The following is a 27,563-nucleotide window of genomic DNA, read 5'->3' as shown; positions in this document are numbered from 1 at the left end:
TATGGTTCTATTTGCTGGTGGTCACTTTTCCCATCCTTTTTCCTTCTTCCCTCCTGCAGCCATTGACCTGATCAACAACCTGTTGCAGGTGAAGATGAGGAAACGCTACAGCGTGGACAAGTCGCTCAGCCACTCTTGGCTACAGGTAACTTAAAGGAGTCTCTCTCTCTCTCTTCTAAGGTTGATTGGCTGGCAATGAAAAGGTTAGAATCAATGGAAGGGGGGCCCCAAAGGTCATCTAGTCCAACCCTTCTGACGTTTAGGAATACAGAACTAAGACACCCCCAAGACCTTCAAGGATGGAGACTCCTTTAAGGCTCTTTGTTCCGTTATGTCTTTATAAAATATATAATATCTATAGCATCTTGAGGATTACAACTCCCTAAATCCTCGGCCAGAATCTTATCTACTATACATACTCGAGTATAAGCCTAGTTTTTCAGACCTTTTTTTTGGGCTGAAAAAGTCCCTCTTGACTTATACTCGAGTCAAGATTATTTATTATTTTACTCTGTTATAAATACTTAATAAATGTATTATTATTATTACATTTATTATTTTACTTTATTATTGTTGTTATTAGTACATTACTTTATCGTTGTTGTTATTATTACATTTATTATTTTACTCTATTTATTATTGTTATTATTACATTTATTATTTTACACTATTTATTATTGTTATTATTACATTTATTATTTTACTTTATTATTGTTGTTATTATTACATTTATTATTTTACTTTATTATTGTTGTTATTATTACATTTATTATTTTACTCTATTTATTATTATTATTATTATTACATTTATTATTTATTATTATTGTTATTATTACATTTATTATTTTACTCTATTTATTATTATTATTATTACATTTAGTATTTTACTCTATTTATTATTGTTGTTATTATTACATTTATTATTTTACTCTATTTATTATTGTTGTTATTAGTACATTTATTATTTTACTCTATTTATTATTGTTGTTATTATTACATTTATTATTTTACTCTATTTATTATTATTATTATTACATTTAGTATTTTACTCTATTTATTACTGTTGTTATTATTACATTTATTATTTTACTCTATTTATTATTGTTGTTATTAGTACATTTATTATTTTACTCTATTTATTATTATTGTTATTATTACATTTATTATTTTACTCTATTTATTATTATTATTATTACATTTAGTATTTTACTCTATTTATTATTGTTGTTATTATTACATTTATTATTTTACTCTATTTATTATTGTTGTTATTAGTACATTTATTATTATACTTTATTGTTGTTATTATTACATTTATTATTTTACTCTATTTATTATTATTAAATTTATTATTTTACTCCATTTATTATTGTTGTTATTATTACATTTATTACTTTATTCTATTATTGTTGTTATTATTACATTTATTATTTTACACTATTTATTATTATTGTTGTTATTACATTTATTATTTTACTTCATTATTATTATTGTTATTATTAAATCTATTATTTTACTTTATTATTGTTATTATTACATTTATTATTTTACTTTATTATTGTTACTATTACATTTATTATTTTACTTTATTGTTGTTGTAGTTATTACATTTATTATTTTACTCTATTTATTGTTGTTATTACATTTATTATTTTACTTTATTATTGTTATTATTACATTTATTATTTTACTCTATTTATTATTGTTATTATTACATTTATTATTTTACTCTATTTGAAAAGCGGTATACAAATACTGTAAATAATAAATAAATAAATGTCATTAATTGTGGGAGTTGAAGTCCGAAACACCTGGAGGGCTGAAGTTTGCCCAGGCCTGACCTATCTTCTTTCTCTCTGTCTGTCGATTCTTTCCTTTACCTGTCATTCCATATTCTTGTTCTACACCGAGACGTCTCGATCCCTTTGGTGTGTACCCTATATTTTTGCATTTCATTCTTATTGCCTAAGCTGTGCATTTCTGACTCTTGTATTTCTCTCGTTTGGCAATAGGATTACCAGACGTGGCTGGACCTCCGGGAGCTGGAGAGCCGGATGGCGGAGCGCTACATCACCCACGAAAGCGATGACGCCCGGTGGGAACAGTTCGCCGCCGAACACGGCCTCCCGTACCCAGAACGTTTGCGAGTGCGGCGCTTGGAGGAAGAGGACGAGGAGGAGGAAGAAGAGCAGCAAGAGATGGAGGTCAAGGGCTTGGCCGACCGAGTCAGTGTCCTCTGAGCTACTTTGGCCATTGGACTTCTCATTGACAACAGCGACACCTGCTGGCAACCTGTGGAATAGGGGAAAAATCTGAATTGTTTAACCTTCGACATTACAACACAGTGCCAACTGCTGGCAACCTGTGGAATAGGGGAAAAATCTGAACCTTCGACATTGCAACACAGCGACACCTGCTGGCAACCTGTGGAATAGGGGAAAAATCTGAACCTTCGATATTGCAACACAGCGACACCTGCTGGCAACCTGTGGAATAGGGGAAAAATCTGAATTTTTTAAACCTTCGACATTGCAACACAGTGCCACCTGCTGGCAACCTATGGAATAGGCGAAAACGCTGAATTTTTTAAACCTTTGACATTACAACACAGTGCCACCTGCTGGCAACCTGTGGAATAGGGGGAAACGCTGAATTTTTTAACCTTTGACATTGCAACACAGCGCCACCTGCTGGCAACCTATGGAATCGGCGAAAAAATTCTGATTTTTTTTAACGTTCGACATTACAACACAGCACCACCTGCTGGCAACCTGTGGAATAGGGGAAAACTGAATTTTTTAACCGACATTAAATCTGAATTTTTTAACCTTCGACATTGCAACACAGCACCACGTGCTGGCAACCTGTGGAATAGGGGAAAAATTCTGAATTGTTTAACCTTTGACATCGCAACACAGCGCCACCTCCTGGCAACCTGTGGAATAGCGGAAAAATCTGAAATTTTTAACCTTTGTCATTACAACAGAGCGCCACCTCCTGACAACCTGTGGAATAGGGGAAAACTCCGAATTTTTTAACCTTTGATATCGCAACACAGCACCACCTGCTGGCAACCTGTGGAATTGGGGAAAACTCCAATTTTTTTAACCTTTGACATTAAATCTGAATTTTTTAACCTTTGACATTGCAACCCAGCGCCACCTGCTGGCAGCCTGTGGAATAGGGGAAAACTCCGAATGTTTTAACCTTTGACATTAAATCTGAATTTTTTAACCTTCGACATTGCAACCCAGCGTCACCTGCTGGCAGCCTGTGGAATAGGGGAAAACTCTGAATGTTTTAACCTTTAACATTAAATCTGAATTTTTTAACCTTTGACATTGCAACACAGTGCCACCTGCTGGCAACCTATGGAATAGGGGGAAAATCTGAATTTTTTAGCCTTTGACATTAAATCCGAATTTTTTACTTTTGTAATTTTTTTTGTAAACACTCCATTGCTTTATCCTGGTGGAAGTGAAGGACCGAGGAACAATTCTCGAATGCTTCCACCGTGAAAGGGACGATATGGACAATCGGAAGCAAATTTGGAATATGACAATAAAAGGATCTTGATGGGTTTCAAGGACGCTTTTTTGCTTTTCTGTGGATGCCATTGAGATTACAAAAACAGTCCCATTTTTGGATTGCAAATCCCATAACCTGCAGATTTAGTTACTTAGGTTGCTTAGATTGCAAATCCCATGTTTTTGGATTGCAAAACCTATGTCTTCGGATTGCAAATCCCATGTCTTTGGGTTGCAAATCCCATGACCTGCAGATTTAGTTACTTAGGTTGTTTAGATTGCAAATCCCATGTTTTTGGGTTGCAAAACCTATGTCTTCGGATTGCAAATCCCATGTCTTTGGGTTGCAAATCCCATGACCTGCAGATTTAGTTACTTAGGTTGTTTAGATTGCAAATCCCATGTTTTTGGGTTGCAAAACCTATGTCTTCGGATTGCAAATCCCATGTCTTTGGGTTGCAAATCCCATGACCTGCAGATTTAGTTACTTAGGTTAATTGAATTGCAAATCCCATGTTTTGGGATTGCAAATCCCATGATTTCATTTTACAAGTCCCATGTCTTTGGGTTGCAAATCCCATGACTTGCAGATTTAGTAACTTAGGTTAATTGGATTGCAAATCCCATGTTTTTGGATTGCAAATCCCTTATTTTTTGGATTGCAAATACCACGTTTTTGGATTGCAAATCCCTTATTTTTTGGATTGCAAATACCACGTTTTTAAATTGCAAATCCCTTATTTTTTGGATTGCAAATACCACGTTTTTGGATTGCAAATCCCATGACCCGCAGGTTTAGCTACTTAGGTTGATTGGATTGCAAATCCCATGATGCATGGACGAGTAAAAATGCCAAAAAATTGAAGTTTCCGTAAGTTCGGAATGCAAGGCGATGGACGAAGTTTGGATGCAAGGATCTTGGAAGGTTTAGGAGTCAGTTTTTGGACCCCATAAAAAAATGCCGAAATGCTCACAAAAAGAACTATAAAAATGCCAAAAAATTATAAGTGCCAGTAAGTTCCATTTCTGGTCTATAATCAATGAAAAAGAGAGACGTTTTGGCCTCTTCTAAAGGCGAACCCAAGACCGGTTTGTGGGATTCTGAGCCAGGAACGATGGATGTCCGAGACTTCGAATACTTTGGCTTCCCTTCTTCTTAAGGGAGGTGATCACTATGGATTCTTTCAGCCTTGGCTTCCTGCCCTCTGACCCCCCAAACGGCGCATCGGCTCCGTCTCCGTGGAAGAAGGGAAGCCGGGCGGACGGCGCTCCAACAAGACTGGCTCCTTGTGCGGCAAACAAAGCTGGCTTTTCTTCCAGCTCCGAGGAGGTTTCGAAGGCGAAAAGCGCCTTGGCACCAAAAAGCATCGCAACGGCCAGCGAAGGAGCAAGGAAAGCAAATTGGAGGAGGAGGGGGGGATGCTTTTCTTTCTATCCTTCTTTTCCTGTGTGTGTTTTTTTTAAATAATAATAATAATATTGGAAGCCCCCCGTTGTCTGACTCCTTTGAAGAGGTCGCCGTCTCAGTAAGACTTCAGAAGATGCGAGAATAGGGTCGAGGGCGGGAATAGAGCAGCCCGTTTAATGCAAATTCCATGCTTTTGGATTGCAAATCCCATGATCTGCCAGTTTAGTCACTTATTTTGATTGGATTGCAAATACTATGATGTGTGGACTTGCAATTTAAGTTGATTGGATTGTAAATCCCATGTTTTTGGATTGCAAATCCCATGACCTGTGGATTTAATAATTTAGGTTGCTTGGATTGCAAATCCCATGACTTTTGGATTGCAAATCCCATAACTTGTGGATTTAATAATTTCGGTTGCTTGGATTGCAAATCCCATGTTTTTGGATTGCAAATCCCATGACTTGTGGATTTAGTTACTTAGGTTGATTGGGTTGCAAATCCCATGTTTTTGGATTGCAAATCCCATGACTTGTGGATTTAATAATTTAGGTTGCTTGGATTGCAAATCCCATGTTTTTGGATTGCAAATCCCATGACTTGTGGATTTAATAATATAGGTTGCTTGGATTGCAAATCCCATGTTTTTGGATTGCAAATCCCATGACTTGTGGATTTAATAATATAGGTTGCTTGGATTGCAAATCCCATGTTTTTGGATTGCAAATCCCATGACCTGTGGATTTAATAATTTAGGTTGCTTGGATTGCAAATCCCATGACTTTTGGATTGCAAATCCCATAACTTGTGGATTTAATAATTTAGGTTGCTTGGATTGCAAATCCCATGACTTTTGGATTGCAAATCCCATGACTTGTGGATTTAATAATTTAGGTTGCTTGGATTGCAAATCCCATGTTTTTGGATTGCAAATCCCATGACTTGTGGATTTAATAATTTAGGTTGCTTGGATTGCAAATCCCATGTTTTTAGATTGCAAATCCCATGACTTGTGGATTTAATAATTTAGGTTGCTTGGATTGCAAATCCCATTATCTGCAGATTTGGTTACTTAGTCTGATTAGATTGCAAATACCATATTTTTGGATTTGGTTAATTGGATTGCAAGTCCCATGTTTTTGGATTCTAAATCTCATGATTTACAGGCTTAGTTACTTAAATTCATCGGATTGCAAATCCCATGGTGTGTGCAATCGCAATTTAGGTTATTGGATTGCAGATCTCATATTTTTGGATTGCAAATCTCATGACTTGTGGATTTAGTTACTTAGGTTGATTGGATTGCAAATGTTTTTTATTGCAAATCCCATTACCTGAGGATTTAGGATTTAGTAATTTAGGTTGCTTGGATTGCAAATCCCATGTTTTTGGATTGCAAAGCCCATTATCTGCGGGTTTAGCTACTGCGGTTGATTGGATTGCAAATACCATGATATGTGGACTTGCAATTTAGATTGATTGGATTGGAAATGCCATGTTTTTGGATTGCAAATCCCATGATTTTGTACTGCAAATCCCATGACCTGCGGATTTAGTTACTTAGGTTGATTGGATTGCAAATCTCATGACCGGGGGTTTAGTTACTTTGGTTGATTGGATTGCAAATCCCATGTTTTTTATTGCAAAACCAGTAATTTGAGGATTTAGTAATTTAGGTTGTTTGGATTGCAAATCCCATGTTTTTGGATTGCAAATCCCATTATCTGCAGGTTTAGCTACTTCGGTTGATTGGATTGCAAATACTACGATATGTGGACTTGCAATTTAGGTTAATTGGATTGCAAATGCCATGATTTTGGAATACAAATGCCATGATTTTGGATTGCAAATCCCATGACCTGCGGATTTAGTTACTTAGGTTGATTGGGTTGCAAATCCCATCTTTTTGGATTGCAAATCCCATGTCTCTGGATTGAAAATCCCATGTTTCTGGATTGAAAATCCTCTGTTTTTGGATTGCAAATCCCATGACCTGCAGATTTAGTTACTTAGGTTGTTTAGATTGCAAATCCCATGTTTTTGGATTGCAAAACCTATGTCTTTGGATTGCAAATCCCATATTTTTGGATTGCAAATCCCATGACCTGCAGATTTAGTTACTTAGGTTAATTGGATTGCAAATTCCATGTTTTGGGATTGCAAATCCCATGATTTCATTTTACAAGTCCCATGTTTTTGGATTGCAAATCCCATGACCTGCAGATTTAGTTACTTAGGTTAATTGGATTGCAAATTCCATGTTTTCGGATTGAAAATCCCATAATTTCATTTTACAAGTCCCATGTTTTTGGATTGCAAACCCCATGTTTTGGGATTGCAAATCCCATTGTTTCATCTTACAAGTCCCATGTCTTTGGATTGCAAATCCCATGTTTTTGGGTTGCAAAACCTATGTCTTCGGATTGCAAATCCCATGTCTTTGGGTTGCAAATCCCATGACCTGCAGATTTAGTTACTTAGGTTAATTGGATTGCAAATCCCATGTTTTGGGATTGCAAATCCCATGATTTCATTTTACAAGTCCCATGTTTTTGGATTGCAAATCCCATGGTTTCATTTTACAAGTCCCATGTTTTTGGATTGCAAATCCCATGACCTGCAGATTTAGTTACTTAGGTTAATTGGATTGCAAATCCCATGATTTGATTTTACAAGTCCCATGTTTTTGGATTGCAAACCCCATGTTTTGGGATTGCAAATCCCATTGTTTCATTTTACAAGTCCCATGTCTTTGGATTGCAAATCCCATGACCTGCAGATTTAGTACTTAGGTTAATTGGATTGCAAATCCCATGTTTTGGGATTGCAAATCCCATGATTTCATTTTACAAGTCCCATGTTTTTGGATTGCAAATCCCTTATTTTTTAGGATTGCAAATACCACGTTTTTGGATTGCAAATCCCATGACCTGCAGATTTAGCTACTTAGGTTGAGTGGATTGCAAATCCCATAATGTGTGGACATGTTGCCTTAGGTTGATGTAACTCATGATCTGTGGACTTCCTGTCTTTGGTCAATTGGACCAATCTTCAATAGATAGTTTTATGGCAGGTGTGGGCCAACTTGGGCCCTCCAGGTGTTTTGGACTTCAACTCCCACAATTCCTAACAGCCGGTAGGCTGTTAGGAATTGTGGGAGTTGAAGTCCAAAACACCTGGAGGGCCCAAGTTGGCCCATGCCTGCTTTATGGGTTTGACCTCTCGTGAAAGCTTCCACCGGCCTTTGCACGCCCTCGTGCAACACAAGTGTGCCATTCACAATAGATGGTCTTTCTTTCCTCTCCCCCCCCCCCCACTTTAATTTCCATCCATCAAGGCCAGTGCTGCTATTCCTCACCATCGTCCTCCTCCACTGCCTGTCCCCCCCCCCTTTCCATTGTCATGGCTACCATCTTCTCCGTCACCATGGCTACCCCTCCTCGCACTATTATTATCACCACCATTTATAAAACCCCATTGTTGCCGCCTTTGCACTGTCAGGCCCATAACCCCCCCTTTTTTTGAACCTTCACCGAGACCCCCTCTAGGGCTCCCCAAAAGCGACATGTCATTACCTATCTATCTGATTTTCGATCCATCTTTCATTATTTTCCCTGATTATTCCATTTATCCTTATGTTGCCTGTCCAGTTTAATCTACTTCTTTATTGATCTGTCTGTCCAGTCGTTACCTTGTCTATTTAATTCATTAATCCATCATCTATGTATACCTTCCTTTGTTATGTCTCATCTATCTATCTATCTACCTATCTATCTATCTATCTATCTATCTATCTACCTATTCATCCATCTATCTATCTATCTATCTATCCCACATCTATTTCCTTTCTCGTATGTCTTCTCTTTCTCTCTATCCATCCATCCATCATCCAGTCTCTCTATCCATCCATCCATCACCTTGTTTATCTCTCATTCATTATTCTATTTATCCATCTGTTTACCTAATCATTCCTCTCTCTATCTCATTAATTATTCTATCATATTTCCATCTTTCTATCATCTATCTCTGGATCTATCTGTTTTATTATATAATCGCTCTGTCCATCTCTTATTCATTATCCTGTCTGTCCATTAAGCATCTTTCCTATCTATCTATCTATCTATCTATCTATCTATCTATCTATCTATCCCTCCCTCCCTCCCTCCCTCCCTCCCTCCCTCCCTCCCTCCCTCCCTATATCCATCCATCCATCCTTCCAGCCTTATATCCATCCATCCCTCCAGCCATATATCCATCCATCCATCCATCCATCCCTCCAGCCATATATCCATCCATCCATCCATCCATCCATCCCTCCAGCCATATATCCATCCATCCATCCATCCATCCCTCCAGCCATATATCCATCCATCCATCCATCCATCCTTCCAGCCATATATCCATCCATCCCTCCATCTCTCCAGCCATATATCTATCCATCCATCCATCCATCCATCCATCCATCCCTCCAGCCATATATCCATCCATCCATCCATCCATCCATCCATCCATCCTTCCAGCCATATATCCATCCATCCCTCCAGCCATATATTCATCCATCCATCCATCCATCCCTCCAGCCATATATCCATCCATCCATCCCTCCAGCCATATATCTATCCATTCATCCATCCATCCCTCCAGCCATATATCTATCTATCTATCTATCTATCTATCTATCTATCTATCTATCTATCTATCTCTATTTAATCATTTCCCACTGTCATTCATTATTCTATCAATCATCTGTCTGTCTGTCTGTCTCTCTATCTATCTTCTTTCTCTGTCTCTGTCTAATTATTCCCTTATCTGTCTCATTGTTCTATCTATCATTAATCAGTCAATCAATCAATCTGTTCATCTATTATCTATCTTCTTTCTTTATCTAATCTTATCTATCTATCTCTACTTAATCATTTTCCTCTGTCATTCATTATTCTATCAGTTATCTATCTATCAGTTATCTATCTATCTATCTATCTATCTATCTATCTATCATCTTCTTTACCTGTCTGTGTCTAATCATTCCCTTGTCTATCATTCATTATCCTATCTCTCCATCTATTTTCTGTATCTCCCCCTCTCTATTTAATCATTCCCTCTATCTGTTAATCTATCTATCTATCTATCTATCTATCTATCTATCTATCTATCTATATTATTTCTCTGTCTTATCATTTCCTTATCTGTCATTCATTATTCTATCCATCTAGCATCTATCTTCATTTTGAAAGCCCTATCTATCTTTCTAATAATTCCTCTGTCATTCATTATTCTCTCTCTCTATCTATCTATCTATCTATCTATCTATCTATCTATCTATCTATCCTTCTATCATTTATCTCTATCTGTCTCGCTCTCTAATCATTCCCCTGTCTTACTTGTCATTTATTATTCTGTCTGCCATGTATCTTCTTTATGAACGTTCTTATCTCTCTCGTTCTAATAATTACCCTGCCTGCCTGTCATTCATTCACATTTATTTCTATCCATCTAAGCTATCATCTTCTTTCTGTATGTCTCATCTGTCTCTCTAGTCATTAGCCTGGGTAATTTATCCCACTTTTTATTTGTATTTATTTGTATTTTATTTTATCTCACTTTTTATTTGTATTTATTTGTATTTTATTTTATCTCACTTTTTATTATTTATTTATTTGTATTTTATTTTATCTCACTTTTTATTTGTATTTATTTGTATTTTATCTCACTTTTTATTTGTATTTATTTGTATTTTTATTTTACCCACTTTTTATTTTTTATTTATTTGTATTTTATTTTATCTCACTTTTTATTTGTATTTATTTGTATTTTTATCCCACTTTTTATTTGTATTTATTTGAATTTTATTTTACCCCACTTTTTATTTTTTATTTATTTGTATATTATTTTACCCCACTTTTTATTTGTATTTATTTGTATTTTATTTTATCTCACTTTTTATTTTTATTTATTTGTATTTTATTTTATCTCACTATTTATTTGTATTTTATTTTACCCACTTTTTATTATTTATTTATTTGTATTTTATTTTATCCCGCTTTTTATTTGTATTTATTTGTATTTTATTTTACCTCATTTTTATTTGTATTTTATTTTACCCCACTTTTTATTTTTATTTATTTGTATTTTATTTTATCTCACTTTTTATTAGTATTTATTTGTATTTTATCCCACTTTTTATTAGTATTTATTTGTATTTAATTTTCCCCACTTTTCATTTGTATTTATTTGTATTTTATTTTATCCCACTTTTTATTTTTTATTTATTTGTATTTTATTTTACCCCGCTTTTTATTTGTATTTATTTGTATTTTATTTCATTATTTTATTTCATATTTATTTTATTATTCATATTTATTTATTATTTATATTTATTTGTATTTATTTGTATTTTATTTCATTATTTTTGATTTCATTATTTTATTTCATATTTATTTTATTATTCATATTTATTTATTATCCATATTTATATTTATTTTATTTTTATTTCATTATTATTTTTATTTCATTCCCATTCCTCTTTCTATCTCTCTTCTTCTTTCTGTATATCTCATCCATATCTATGTATTGATACATCTATCCAGTCATTGCCTTCCTCTGAAGCTGAGAGAGTGCAACTGGCCAAGGTCACCCAGTGGAGAGCAATCATTAATATTCATAAGTGGGTGGAGCCATTCATATATATAGCCAAAGGGTGGGACATAGATAAGATGGAAAGAGCTTCCAGCCAATGGAGGGGCTTTTCTCCCAGGACTGGCAATCATTGATGCCTATAGGACTTGAATCAAGGGGTGCTGCCATTCATGTAAATTCAGAAGCAGGACAGCCAATAGGAGGCTTATAGGCGTGGTTATGCAGATAAAGGGGAAGGGGTTAAAATCAGTGGCTTGAATCAGCCACAAACAGGGCGTGGCTTATACAAATAAGGTATGTCCAGGACAGCCAATAGAAGTGTTTATGCAGATAAAGGGGCGGAGTTAAAACCAATAGCTTGAATCAGCCACAGACAGGCCGTGGCCTATGCAAATAAGATATGTCCAGGACAGCCAATAGGAGGCTTATAGGGCGTGGTTATGAAGATAAAGGGGAAGGAGGGTCAAAGCCAGTGGCTTTAATCAGCCGCAAACAGGGCGTTGCTTATGCAAACGAGGTGTGCCCAGGACAGCCAATAGGAGGCGTATAGGGCGTGGTTATGCAGATAAAGGGGAAGAGTTAAAACCAATAGCTTGAATCAGCCGCAAACAGGGCGTGCCTTATGCAAATGAGTTGTGTCCAGGAAGGCAAAAGGAGGCGTATAAGGCTTGGTTATGCAAATAAAGGGGAGGAGTTAAAACCAATAGCTTGAATCACCCCCCCAAATAGGGCGTGGCTTATGTATCCCGGACAGCCAATAGGATGTGGTTATGCAGATCAAGGGGAGGAGTTAAAACCAATAGCTTGAATCAGCCGCAAACAGGGCGTAGCTTATGTAAATGAGATCCGCCCAGGACTGCCAATAGGAGGCGCATAGGGCGTGGTTATGCAGATAAGGGGGAGGAGTTAAACCCAATATATTAAAACCAATAGCTTGAGTCAGCCGCGAACAGGGCGTGGCTTATGTAAATAACGTGTGCCCAGGACAGCCAATAGGAGGCGAATAGGGCGTGGCTTATGCAAATAAGGTATGTCCAGGACAGCCAAAAGGAGTTTTAGGGCGTGCTTATGCAGATAAAGGGGAGGAGTTAAAACCAACAGCTTGAATCAGCCGCAAACAGGGCGTGGCTTATTTAAATGAGGTGTGCCCAGGACAGCCAATAGCAGGCTTATAGGGCGTGGTTATGCAGATAAAGAGGAGGAGTTAAAACTAATAGTAATTTAATAATAATAATAATAATAATAATAAAGTTTGAATTACCCGCAAACAGGGCGTGGCTAATGCAAATGAAGTGCCCAGGACAGCCAATAGGAGGTGTATAGGGCGTGGTTATGCATATAAAGGGGTGGAGTTAAAACCAATACATTCAAACCAATAGCTTGAGTCATCCGTGAACAGGGCATGGCTTATGCAAATGAGGTGTCTCCAGGACAGCCAATAGGAGGCGTATAGGGCGTGGTTATGCAGATAAAGGGGAGGGGGTTAAACCCAATCGCTTGAATGATTGCAAACAGGGCGTGGTTTATGCAAAGATATGTCAACGGCGTGGATCCTTCCAGGGGCGTGGCTATGCCGACGCCTAGCTTCCCAGGCGGACCAATGACAGGGAGAAACCAAGGCGGGTGAGCCAATGGGACGCTTCGGGGGGCGTGTCTATGCAAAAACGGTTTCTCTGATGAAAGAAGAGTATCAATGGAAGCCGGCAGGGGGAGCCCACGGCGAGGAGGCGTGGCTATGCAGATATCTGGTTTTGTAGCAGCCAATGGCGAGGGAGGGAAACAGGAGTGCGGGGCTAAGCGGGCCAATGGGCGGGCGAGGGAGGCGTGGCTATGCAGATAGGGTATGCAAATACGTCGTCCCGGTGGGCGGGGGTATGCAGATGAGGCGGTGACAGCGGCGGCGGGCGCTGCTGCCGGGGTCGTCTTTGGCGGCGGCGGAGAGAGGCGAGAGGGCGGAGGAGGATGCTGCGCGCCGCCTCGTTCCCATCCTCGTCGAGCCCCGAGCGGGGGCGGCTCCGCGGCTGGATGGAGGGCACGCTGGCCGGGCTGTGCGAGCTGGCGCTACTCCGGGAGAGGCAGGAGAGGAGGGTCCGGCAGGCGCTGCGGATGCGCCCCGGGAAGAAGCCTGGCCGGGAACGCGCACGAGACCCCGCCGGCTCCGAGGAGAAGCAGCCCCGGGAAGAGGAGGAGGACGAGGATGAGGAGGAGCAGGCGGTGAGAGGGGGAGGCAGGCTGGGGACCCATTGTCCGCACCTCCGGACCTCCATCCGGAGCAGACCCGCATCAAGAGGGGATGTGGAGTGGATGGAGGGAGGGAGGGGGGAATCCAGTCCAATTCTCAATTCGGTTTCGATCTTCAATCCGGATTAAGAGTGTTCCTAGGGGTGGGGATGTCTGGGAGGCGAATTATTATTATTATCACCATCATCATCATCATCTGGGTTCCCAATCCGGATTCGGTCCAGATTGGATCCTCAATCCGGAGTCAATCCGGATTAAGAGTGTTTGTTGGAGGGTCTGGGTGTCTGGAAGCTGAATTATGATTATTTTTAATTCAGCTTCCATTTTTGGATTCCCAATCCGGATTAGGGCCAGATTCACTCTTGAATCCGGAGTCATTCCGGATTGAGACTGTTGCTGGGGGGGGGGGGGTTGTCTGGAAGGTGAATTATTACTATTATTAGGATTCCCAATCAGGATTCAGTCCAGATTGGATCCTCAATCCGGAGTCAATTCGGATTAAGGGTGTTTGTTGGAGGGTTTCGATGTCTAGAAGGTGAATTACTACTACTATTATTATTATTATTTGGATTCCCAATCCAGATTCAGTCCAGATTGCCTCTTCAATCCGAAGTCAATCCGGATTAAAGCTGTTGTTTTTTGGGGATGGGGTGTCTGGAGGTCTGGAAGGCGAATTATTATTATTATTATTATTATTATCATCATCATCAGGATTCCTAATCCGGATTCTGTCCAGATTCAATCCTCAGTCTGGAGTCAATCCAGATTAAGGGTGCTGTTGTTGGGGGGGGGGGGGGGGTTGAAAGGAGAATAATAATAATACTAATAATGATTTGGATACCCAAACCGGATTCAGTCCAAATTGGATCCTCAATCCGGATTAGGGAAATTGGTGGGGGCGGGGGGGGGATGTTTAGTTCTCAATCCGGATTCAATCTGCTTCCGCAACCTGTCATTAATTTGGATTAGATCTGGATTAGAGTGTATGGGAAGCAGGATTTGGTTGGTTGGCTGGAAGACCTTGAATGGCACTCAATTCGAATTGGATTGGTTTAAATCTCCCCCCATTGAGATGAATGGAGGGAATTCAAGGGGAGGGGGCTGAAGGAGCTGGAGGTGGGTTTCTCTGCATTTTTCTTAATGGGAGGCGAAGGGGCGGAGCTTGAGGGGAAGGTGGGCGGGGCCTAAGTGAGCCTATTTAGTTAAGAGATATTGTGACTTGGGGATGTGGACTTTGGAACTCCCCGCCACTTGATTCATTTTACATTGATTTCTCCTGGATTTAATATTCTGCTTCTGTTTGGAGCCTTTTTGCACAAGAGGTTGACCTAAATAATGGGCACATCCAGACAGGATTGCTATGTTTTGGGAATTCTAGCGCCAAGGCCGGCCATTCCAGATATTTGCTGATTTTAATTACAGATTCCGCGCTTTCCTCGCTCTCTGCCTCTCGGTTTAGTTTAATTAAAATTGCCTTCACGTTTTCTCAAACCGCACACATGATTCCGGGTGGGAATTAATGGAGCAGATAGACCAATATTCCCGCTTTGTGTCCAAAAACACGTCAACAAATCTGATTAACTCTGCTATTTATTTATTTACTATTATTTTTATTTATTCCATTTATTATTGTATATATTATTTTAATACTTTTGCTTATTATTTATTATCTTATTTATTTTTATTATTTACTATTATTTATGTCATTAATTATCATTTTATTATTTATTTCATTTATTATTGTATATATTATTTAAACACTATTGCTTATTATTTATTATCTAATTCATTTGTATTCTTTATGTCATTAATTATTATTTTATTATTTCATTTATTATTGTGTATATTATTTAAATACTTTTACTTATTATTTATTATCTTATTTGTATTATTTACTATTATTTATGTCATTAATTATTATTTTATTATTTTTTCATTTATTATTGTATATATTATTTAAACACTATTGCTTATTATTTATTATCTAATTCATTTGTATTATTTATGTCATTAATTATTATTTTATTATTTCATTTATTATTATATATATTATTTTAATACTTTTACTTATTATTTATTATTTTATTTATTTTTATTATTTACTATTATTTATGTCATTAATTATTATTTTATTATTTATTTCATTTATTGTTGTATATATTATTTAAATAATATTGTTATTGTATATAATATTTTAATACTTTTATTTATTATTTGCTATTATTTATGTCATTAATTATTATTTTATTATTTATTCCATTTATTATTGTATATACTATTTTAATACTTTTGCTTATTATTTATTATCTTATTCATTTGTATTATTTATGTAATTAATTATTATTTTATTATTTCATTTATTATTGTATATATTATTTTAATACTTTTACTTATTATTTGCTATCTTATTTATGTTTATTATTTCCTATTATTCATGTCATTAATTATTATTTTATTATTTATTTCATTTATTATTGTATATATTATTTAAATACTTTTACTTATTACTTATTATCTTATTTATTTTTATTTACTATTATTTATGTCATTAATTATTATTTTATTATTTCATCTATTATTGTATATATTATTTAAATACTTTTGCTTATTACTTATTATCTTATTTATGTTTATTATTTCCTATTGTTTATGTCATTAATTATTATTTTATTATTTATTTCATTTATTGTTGTATATATTATTTAAATAATATTGTTATTGTATATACTATTTTAATACTTTTACTTATTATTTATTATCTTATTTATGTTTATTATTTCCTATTATTTATGTAATTAATTATTATTATTTTATTTATTCCATTTATTATTGTATATTCTATTTTAATACTTTTGCTTATTATTTATTATCTAATTCATTTGTATTATTTATGTCATTAATTATTATTTTATTATTTCATTTATTATTGTGTATATTATTTTAATACTTTTACTTATTTATTATCTTGGTAATTTTTACTATTTACTATTATTATTTATGTCATTAATAATTACTTTATTTCTTATTACTTTTAATAATTTTATTATTATTATTTTATCTCATTTTAATAATTTTACTTATCATCTTATTTATTTTATTATTATTTACAGATTATTCTTCCAATATTCCAGGGATTAGCACCATATTTGTGTTTGTGGGCCATAAATGTGTTTTTCTTTTCCTGACTGTTGGTGGTTTGCAAACTGGCCAGTGATGCATTGACAGCCATAGAGTCCAATGTGGTTCATTCCAAGGAAGTCTGCATTCCAATGCAACGAGCTTTTCCTACACATTTATTAATTATTATTAATGCCCTGCACCAGCTACTTAGGATACATCTATACTATAAAGTTAATGTAGTTTGATCCCACTTTAACTACCAATTGCTTTTTACTATGAGATGGTTTGATCCTATAGCAAATAATAATAATAATAATAATAATAGTTTGCTGTGACATACTGTGCTTTTGTGTCAATAATAATAATAATAATAATAATAATAATAATATTTTGATTTTCTATGCATGGCACAGCTTGACTCTACCTGTGAGCCAAGCTGTGCCATGCATAGAAAATCAAAATATTATTATTATTATTATTATTATTATTATTGACACAAAAGCACAGTATGTCACAGCAAACTATTATTATTATTATTATTATTATTATTATTATTGTTTTGTGCAGATGGACTTTTTCTGCACGGAAATTACAGAAATCCATTGTCTCTGCACAATAAGCATCTTGTCTTCTCGGAGTATTTTCGAATGCAAGCGATGCTCTCTCGGCCGTTTCCAACAGAGAATAACTTACTTGAACTAGCTTTGCTTTTACTTAATAATAAGGAGTCACAGGCTGGGTTTGGCAGAGACTTTGCAAAACTACAAGGAGTCCTTTACACGGAGCCAAGACAGTTAAAGTGGTGTCAAACTGCATTCATTTGACAGTGTAGACACACTCCGTGCTGGATTTTGTGACTGTTTGCAAGAGGTCATCCAAGGTCATCCCAGGACAAGGGATGACCTTGGACCTTGTTGTTGTTGTATTGATAGCTCTTCTTAAAAGATTTGGTAAGTGCTAATTGTTTTTAAGTGCAGGACAAATGCCTAAAGTCCTTGGCCTGCACTTAAAAACAATTGGCCTGCACTTAAAAACAACATCTGCCAGCTGCAAAAGGCCACCCTACTCGGATCTGCATGCATTATTCGCCGATACGTCACACAGCCCTAGACACTTGGGAAGTGTCCGACGTGTGATCCAATACAAGAGCCAGCAGAGTCTCACTTCCACATTGTTGGATCATCAAATGTCTAGATGTCATCGGGGTTTGTGAAAATATTAGAACAAGCCAGCAGAGTGACCTTGTTTGCTGTGGACTTGTTGTGTTGCTAATAATAATAATAATAATAATAATAATAATAGTAATTGTCCTAGACACTTGGGAAGTGTCCGACGTGTGATCCAATACAAAAGCCAGCAGAGTGATCTTATTTGCTGTGTACTCATCTTGTTGTGTTTCCCATAATAATAATAATAATAATAATAATAATAATAATAATGTATTGTTGAAGGCTTTCATGGCTGGAATCACTGGGTTGTTGTAGTTTTTTTTTCAGGCTGCACGGCCATGTTCTAGAGGCATTCTCTCCTGACATTTTACCTGCATCTATAGCAAGTATCCTCAGAGGTTCCTCAAGGGTTGTGAGGTGTTGTTGTTGTTGTTGTTGTTATTATTATTATTATTATTATTATTATTATTATTATTATTATTATTATGTATTGTTGAAGGCTTTCATGGCTGGAATCACTGGGTTGTTGTAGTTTTTTGGGGGGGCTATATGGCCATGTTCTAGAGGCATTCTCTCCTGACGTTTCTCCTGCATCTATGGCAAGCAAATAATAATAATAATTATTATTATTATTGCAAACAACAACAACAACAATAGTAATGTATTGTTGAAGGCTTTCATGGCTGGAATCGCTGGGTTGTTGTAGTTTTTTTGGGGGGCTATATGGCCATGTTCTAGAGGCATTCTCTCCTGACGTTTCTCCTGCATCTATGGCAAGCATCCTCAGAGGTTGTGACGTCCTCTAGAAGCATTCTCTCCTGACGTTTCGCCCCTGAGGTTGTGAGGTGTTGTTGTTGTTGTTATTATTATTATTATTATTATTATGTATTGTTGAAGGCTTTCATGGCTGAAATCACTGGGTTGATATAGTTTTTTTCGGGCTATATGGCCATGTTCTAGAGGCATTCTCTCCTGACGTTTCGCCTGCATCTAGGGCAAGCATCCTCAGAGGTTGTGAGGTCCTCTAGAAGCATTCTCTCCTGACCTTTTGCCTGCATCTATGGCAAGCATCCTCTGAGGTTGTGAGGTCCTCTAGAAGCATTCTCTCCTGACCTTTCACTTGCATCTATGGCAAGCATCCTCAGAGGTTGTGAGGTGTTGTTGTTGTTGTTATTATTATTATTGTTATGTATTGTTGAAGGCTTTCATGGCTGGAAACACTGGGTTGTTGTAGTTTTTTTTCGGGCTATATGGGCATGTTCTAGAGGCATTCTCTCCTGACGTTTCGCCTGCATCTATGGCAAGCATCCTCAGAGGTTGTGAGGTCTTTTGGAAGCATTCTCTCCTGACGTTTCGCCTCTGAGGTTGTGAGGTGTTGTTGTTGTTGTTGTTATTATTATTATTATTATTATGTATTGACGAAGGCTTTCATGGCTGGAATCCCTGGGTTGTTGTAGTTTTTTTGGGCTATATGGCCATATTCTGGAGGCATTCTCTCCTGACATTTCACCTGCATCTATGGCAAGCAAATAATAATAATTATTATTATTATCATTATTAAGTATTGTTGAATGCTTTCATGGCTGGAATCCCTGGGTTGTTGTAGGTTTTTCCGGGCTGTATGGCCATGTTCTAGAGGCATTCTCTCCTGACGTTTCGCCTGCATCTATGGCAAGCATCCTCAGAAGTTGTGAGGTCTTATTGTTATTATTGTTGTTGTTGTTACCTGTCTCTCCTTTCAGCTCTACGCAGAGCACAACATAGTCAAACACATCTACAAAATTAGATATTAAATCATATTGAAATATAATAATAAAATTACACATTATCACATCAGAATACACATTGGTGGCGTTCAGAATGCTCTTTGATTGTAGGTGAACTATAAATCCCAGCAACTACAACTCCTAAATGTCAAGGTCTATTTCCCCCAAACTCCACCAGTGTTCACATTTGGGCATATTGAGTATTTGTACCAATGTAAACAACACTCAAACACATCTGGATGATCAAAGGTTGGAGATCCACCTTGATCCCAGTTCGACTCTCCATCGTATAAGTTTCCCAATGAAACCTCCAGGTGTGTTGGCCAGGTAGATTTGCTTTGAGGCCTCACTTGCATCTCCCACCTTTTCCCATATTGTTTACCTTGGAAAGGTTTCCACCTGGATCCCACTTCCTCCTCCCTTGTCCTAAAGGCAACTTCTCCCATTTTATGGTGTTTACCTGGCCTTCCCGTTCGAGCAGCGGTCACCTTTACCTGGTCCGGGCCTTTAATCCAAGGGCAGAAAAGAGGATCAAAGGTCATGGAAAGAACACCATGTTGGGCAGAGAGCATGACTCCAGAGCAGGGTTTCTCAACCTTCCTAATTCCTCATGTTGTGTTTTGTCATTTGGGAGTTCTGGTTGTTGGGATTTATAGTTCACCTACAATCAAAGAGTGTTCCGAACTCCATCAACGATGGAATTGAACCAAACTTGGCACACAGAACTCCCACGACCAACAGAAGGGTTTGGTGGGCATTGACCTTGAGTTTGGGAGTTGTAGTTCGCCTACATCCATAGAGCACTGTAGATTCAAACAATGATGGGCCTGGACCAAATTTGGCACAGATACTCATTTTGCCCAAATGTGAACACAGGTGGAGTTTGGGGAAAATAGACCTTGACATTTGGGAGTTGTAGATGCTGGGATTTATAGTTCACCTGAACTCCAATGACCAAAAGTAAATACTAGAAGGGTTTGGTGGGCATTGACCTTGAGTTTGGGAGTTGTAATTCGCCAACATCCACTCAGACAATGATGGATCTGGACCAAACTTGGCACAAATACTCATTTTGCCCAAATGTGAACACTTGTGGAGTTTGGGGAAAAAGACCTTGACATATAGGAGTTGTAGATGCTGGGATTTATAGTTCGCCTACAATCAGAGAGCATTCTGAACGCCACCAATGATGGAACTGAAGCAAACTTGGAACACAGAACTCCCATGACCAAGAGACAAGACTGGAAGGGTTTGGTGGGCCTTGACCTTGAGTTTGGGAGTTGTGGTTCACCTACATCCATAGAGCACTGTGGACTCAAACAATGATGGATCTGGACCAAATTTGGCACAGATACTCATTTTGCCCAAATGTGAATATTGTTGGAGTTTGGGGAAAATAGACCTTGACATTTAGGAGTTGTAGATGCTGGGATTTATAGTTCACCTCCAATGCAAGAGCATTCTGAACTCCACCAACGATGGAACTGAACCAAACTTGGCACACAGAACCCCCACGACCAACAGAAAATACTGTGGGTTGTTGTAGGTTTTTCTGGGCTATATGGCCATGTTCTGCAGGCAGTTTTTCTCCTGACGTTTCGCCTGCATCTATGGCAAACATCCTCAGAGGTCGTGAGGTCTGTTGGAACTAGAAAAATGGGTTTATATATCTGTGGAATGACCAGGGTGGGACAAAGGGCTTTTGTCTGCTGGAGCTGGGTGTGAATGTTTCAGCTGATCACCTTGATTAGCATTCAATGGCTTGGAAGTGCCTGGGGGTAATCTTTCGTTGAGAGTGATTTTATGAAAATACTGTGCTTTCTGTTGGTCTTTGGCGACCCCTCTGACACCCTCTCGCGACCCATAGCAATGGGCTATGGTGGTTAAAGTGGTATCAAAGTGCATTAAATCTAGAGTGTAGATGCAGCCTCGATCTCTCTCTCTCTCTAAAAGGGTCTAAATGGCGTGTCTCCTTTTGCAGCCAGCTCTGCTTTTCCTCTGCAAGAAAGAGCTTGAGATGTTTGCTAATGGAGAGCCCTGGTTTCTCTCTCTTTCTGTCCAGATGCTTATCTTTGGATTTACGACTTCTTCTCCTTCTCTCCTTCTTCTTCGGGGATCTGGCTTTCTGTGTGTGTTTATTTATCTCTTGCTGGATTGCTCTTGCTGGGAAGAAACCTTAAAATCCACACAAAGGGATGGAAGATATCAAAGGGATAGATAGTACATTAGACCCCATTTTACAAATACTGTCTTAATACTGTTTATATTTAACCCTGTTCCAATGTTTGCATATATATATATATATATATATATATATATATCTTAAATTGTATGTTAATGCTTTTACGTAAAGCCACTTGAGTCTCCTTCGGCAGGGTATAAATAATAATAATAATAATAATAATAATAATCAGGCTGATCTGACACAGGGTATAAATAATAATAATAATATAATAATAATAATAATAATAATCAGGCTGATCTGACACAGGGTATAAATAATAATAATAATATAATAATAATAATAATAATAATAATAATAATCAGGCTGATCTGACACAGGGTATAAATAATAATAATAATATAATAATAATAATAATAATCAGGCTGATCTGACACAGGGTATAAATAATAATAATAATAATAATAATAATAATAATATAATAATCAGGCTGGATCTGAAGCAGGATATAAACAATATAATAATAATAATAATCTATATAAATAAAAATGTAATGTTCTTTGTGGGATTAACATAACTCAGAAACCACTGGATGAATTGACACCAAATTTGGATACAAGACACCTAACAGACCAATGAGCGTCCATCATCCATAAACACACAGACACACACACACACACAAAACCACAGTGGAACAGACTTAAAACCCCCAAAAATACACCATATATACATATACACATGCACTCATATACATATGCACATGCAGATATTCATAAACACACACACACACGTATATATATGCACAATCACACACATATACATATATACATATACACATGCTCATATACATGCACAGATACATACAGCGGAACAGACTTAAAAACCCAAAAAATACACCATATGTACATATACGCATGCACTCATATACATATGCACATTCACACATTCATACACACAAGTATATATATATATATATACACAAATACACACAAATACACACATATATACATATACACATGCTCATATACATGTACACACATATACATATCCACATACATCCACATACATACATATATACACAAAAATATGCATGCAAGCAAACACATATACACAATATGCATGTACACATATAAACACACAAATACACACACACACATATATACACAGACACCCAGACATATACACAAACACACACACCCATATATATACGCAAACACACATATATACACACACATACGCACATATATGCACACACTAAACACATATACACAGACTGGGCCACAGCAATGCGTGGCAGGGGACAGCTAGTAATAATAATAATAATCAGGCTGGATCTACACTGCCATATAATACATTATATATGTTTATTATATTCTTGTATTATATTATAATTATAATAAGAACATATAATTATATATTATAGCATAGTATATATTTTATTATATTATTATATTATAATCTATATTACATAATTATGTATGTATGTATGTATGTATTATTATTATTATTACATCTTTTACATGCAAGTGGGATTGGGATGTTATACTCTCAGGGCTAGGAAAAGTTACTTTTTTGTATTATTATTATTATTATTATTATTACATCTTTTACATGAAATCCCAATTCCACTTGCATGTAAAAGATGTAATATTAATAATATTAACAACATATAATTTTATATTATATTATATATGTTTATTATATTCTTATATTATATTATAATTATAATAAGAACATAATTATATATTATAGTATAGTATTTTTATTATATTCTTATATTATAATATATATTATATTATATAATTATGTAATTACGTTATTATTATTATTATTATTATTATTACATCTTTTACATACAAGTGTAATTGGGATGTTATACTCCCAGGGCTAGGAAACGTTACTTTTTTGTATTTTTATTATTATTATTATTGTTGTTGTTGTTCATTCGTTCAGTCGTCTCCGACTCTTCGTGACCTCACGGACCAGCCCACGCCAGAGCTCCCTGTGGGCCGTCACCACCCCCAGCTCCTTCAAGGTCAGTCCAGTCACTTCAAGGATGCCATCCATCCATCTTGCCCTTGGTCAGCCCCTCTTCCTTTTGCCTTCCACTTTCCCCAGCATCATTCCCTTCTCCAGGCTTTCCTGTCTCCTCATGATGTGGCCAAAGTACTTATTATTATTATTATTATTATTATTATTATTATTATTATTTATATTATAGTATATATTTTATTATATTCTTATATTATAATATATTATATAAGTATGTATTTATTATTATTATTATTATTATTATTATTATTATTATATCTTTTACATGCAAGTGGAATTGGGATGTTATACTCCCAGGGCTTGGAAAAGTTACTTTTTTGTATTTATTATTATTATTATTATTATTATTATTATAGTATATATTTTATTATATTCTTATATTATAATATATTATATAATTGTGTATTTATTATTGTTATTATTACATCTTTTACATACAAGTGGAATTGGCATGTTATACTCTCAGGGCTAGGAAAAGTTACTTTTTTGTATTTATTATTATTATTATTATTATTATAGTATATATTTTATTATATTCTTATATTATATTATATATTATATTATATAATTATGTATTTATTATTATTATTATTATTATTGCAACTATTACATTCAATCCCAATTCCACTTGCATATAAAAGATGTAATATTAATAATAAGAATAATATTATATTATTTATGTTTATTATATTCTTATATTATAATATATATTATATTATATAATTATGTATTTCTTCTTATTATTATTACATCTTTTACATGCAAGTGTCATTTTATATTATATTATATATGTTTATTATATTCTTATATTATATTATAATTATAATAAGAACATATAATTATATATTATAGTATATATTTTATTATATTCTTATATTATATAATTATGTATTTATTATTATTATTACATCTTTTACATGCAAATGTAATTTTATATTGTATTATATATGTTTATTATATTCTTATATTATTATAATAAGAAGAACATATAATTATATATTATATTATAGTATATATATTTATTATATTCTTATATTATAATATATATTATATTATATAATTATGTATTTATTATTTTTATTATAAATACATAATTATATAATATAATATAATATTAGAATTACAATATAATATAATTATAGTATAATATAATATAAGAATATAATAAACATATATAATATAATATAATATAAAATTATATGCTATTATTATTATTATTATTATTATTATTATTATTACATCTTTTACATGCAAGTCGAATTGGGATGTTATACTCCCAGGGCTAGGAAAAATTACTTATTTGAATAATAATTCACAGAAAATCCATCCTGAGTATAGATCAGAGTCAATAGTTGGGTGGGATTATGAAAAATTATTAAAAGTTGAATTTCTTTGCTTTCTTCTTAAACATAAAAGCGTTAGAAACTGATAAAGTTATTACAATTTGATCTTTAGCCTGCCGAAATTCGTATTACAATAGACTCATTAGCCTGATAGGATGACTTTTGACGACATGAATAGGAATCCCAGCCAAGAAGTTCTAAAGAAATGAGATAAATGCTTTTTGGATGCCATCCAGATCCAGTTATTATGAATGGATTCAATCAGGAAGGAAGGAGGGATTCCTCTTGGGAAGGCAGCCTTGCTTTGCAATGCCTAAATTTGGAAGTTTGCAACCACCGCGATCCTATCCTTACGTGCATTTATTCTGAAATGCATCCCTTAAAAATCTATAAATATAAAAAGCTTCTGGTCGTCGTTAGTAGCCTAAAAACAAACACCCAACTGACATCAAATTTGGCCTCCAAACTTCTCATACCACATTTATAATTAAAGGCTTACGGTAAATGAACGTGGGTTGGTTTGCAATAGTTTGTGGAGCTTTGTCTAATTTGCAAAGTGATCTAATAATTATATTTGGACCCAACGAGAGTCGTTTTCGATTGGCGTTTGCAATTACATTTCAACTTAACTGAAAGTCAACATCATCGGACAAGAATAATTGTCTCAAAATATAAAGGAAACATATAAAAGCAAGGAGAGCTTTTAAAATTATTTTTAAACAAATTATTATTATTATTATTAATAATAATAATAAATAGTGTGGAATAATAATAATAATAGAAAATAATAATAATAAATATAATTTGAAATTATTTATTTATTTATCAGGTCAGAAGTGCATTTATTTATTTATTTGAATTATTTTACAATAAATTGATAATAAGAATAAGAATAAATAGTGTGGAATAATAATAATAATAATAATAATAATGGGGAATTATAATCATAATAAAAAATTGTAATGTGAAATAATTTATTTATTTATCAGCCGCTGGGTGAGATCATCCGGAGTTTCGGGGTGCGGTGTCATCTGTACGCAGATGATGTCCAACTCTGTCACTCCTTCCCACCTGCTACTAAGGAGGCTGTTCAGGTCCTGAACCGGTGCCTGGCCGCTGTAACGGTCTGGATGGGGGCGAACAAATTGAAACTAAATCCAGACAAGACAGAGGTACTCCTGGTCAGTCGCAAGGCCGAACAGGGCATAGGGTTACAGCCTGTGCTGGACGGGGTCACACTCCCCTTGAAGGCGCAGGTTCGCAGCTTGGGTGTGACCCTGGACTCATCGTTGAGCCTGGATCTCCAGGTTTCAGCGGTGACCAGGGGAGCATTTGCACAGCTTCGGCTCGTGCGCCAGCTGCGCCCGTACCTTGGGAAGTCTGACTTGGCCACGGTGGTACACGCTCTGGTCACATCCCGCCTTGACTACTGCAACACTCTCTACGTGGGGCTGCCCTTAAAGACGGCCCGGAAGCTTCAGCTAGTCCAGCGCGCGGCAGCCATGTTGTTAACAGGAGCAGGACGCAGGGAGCACACAACACCCTTGTTGTTCCAGCTCCACTGGCTGCCGATTTGCTACCGGGCCCAATTTAAGGTGCTGGTGCTATCCTACAAAGCCCTAAACGGTTCCGGCCCAAAGTACCTTGCGGACCGCATCTCGGCCTACGAGCCCACGAGGGCCTTGAGATCATCTGGGGAGGCCCTTCTCTCGATCCCGCCTGCCTCACAGGCACGTCTGGCGGGGACGAGAGAGAGGGCCTTCTCGGTGGTGGCCCCCCGGCTGTGGAACACCCTCCCTGCTGACATCAGACAGGCGCCCTCCCTCATGGCCTTTCGTAAGGGCCTGAAGACATGGCTTTTCGAGATGGCATTCAACTGAGTGCTATGTTACTGGAAATGACAACCGGAATGGATTACGACTACGAGATTGATTATGATTCCACGATAAGACGGAGCGGATTATTTTAGTGTAATTAGATGTTGTGTATTAGTGATGTGTTAGTTTTGTTGTCTTGGCTCATTGTAAATTGTCTTTTATGTGCTGTACACTGCCACGAGTCGCCCTAGGGCTGAGAGCGGCGGTTAATAAATGCAGGAAATAAAATAAATAAATAAATA

General features: G+C 36.0%; 2 protein-coding genes across 2 annotated transcripts in view; both read left to right on the top strand.

The window, feature by feature from the left end:
- Positions 1–5,016, top strand: part of LOC132781795 (serine/threonine-protein kinase D2) — a 55,024-nt gene extending 50,008 nt beyond the window's left edge. The window contains exons 17-18 of the mRNA XM_060786262.2: positions 60–145; positions 2,013–5,016. Of these exons, the coding sequence (XP_060642245.2) occupies positions 60–145; positions 2,013–2,240 (314 nt within the window). The 3' untranslated portion in view covers positions 2,241–5,016. The remainder of the gene's footprint in view (positions 1–59; positions 146–2,012) is intronic.
- An 8,447-nt stretch (positions 5,017–13,463) lies between these two features.
- LOC132781797 (dapper homolog 3) overlaps positions 13,464–27,563 on the top strand; it is a 34,050-nt gene continuing 19,950 nt past the window's right edge. The window contains exon 1 of the mRNA XM_060786265.2: positions 13,464–13,785. Coding sequence (XP_060642248.2) covers positions 13,534–13,785 — 252 coding nt within the window. The 5' untranslated portion in view covers positions 13,464–13,533. The remainder of the gene's footprint in view (positions 13,786–27,563) is intronic.

Source organism: Anolis sagrei, chromosome Y, assembly GCF_037176765.1.
Source record: "Anolis sagrei isolate rAnoSag1 chromosome Y, rAnoSag1.mat, whole genome shotgun sequence".
NCBI classification, from domain to species: Eukaryota; Metazoa; Chordata; class Lepidosauria; order Squamata; family Dactyloidae; genus Anolis; species Anolis sagrei.
Note: the sequence above shows the minus strand (reverse complement) of the source record. Positions and strands in the feature narration are given on the sequence as shown.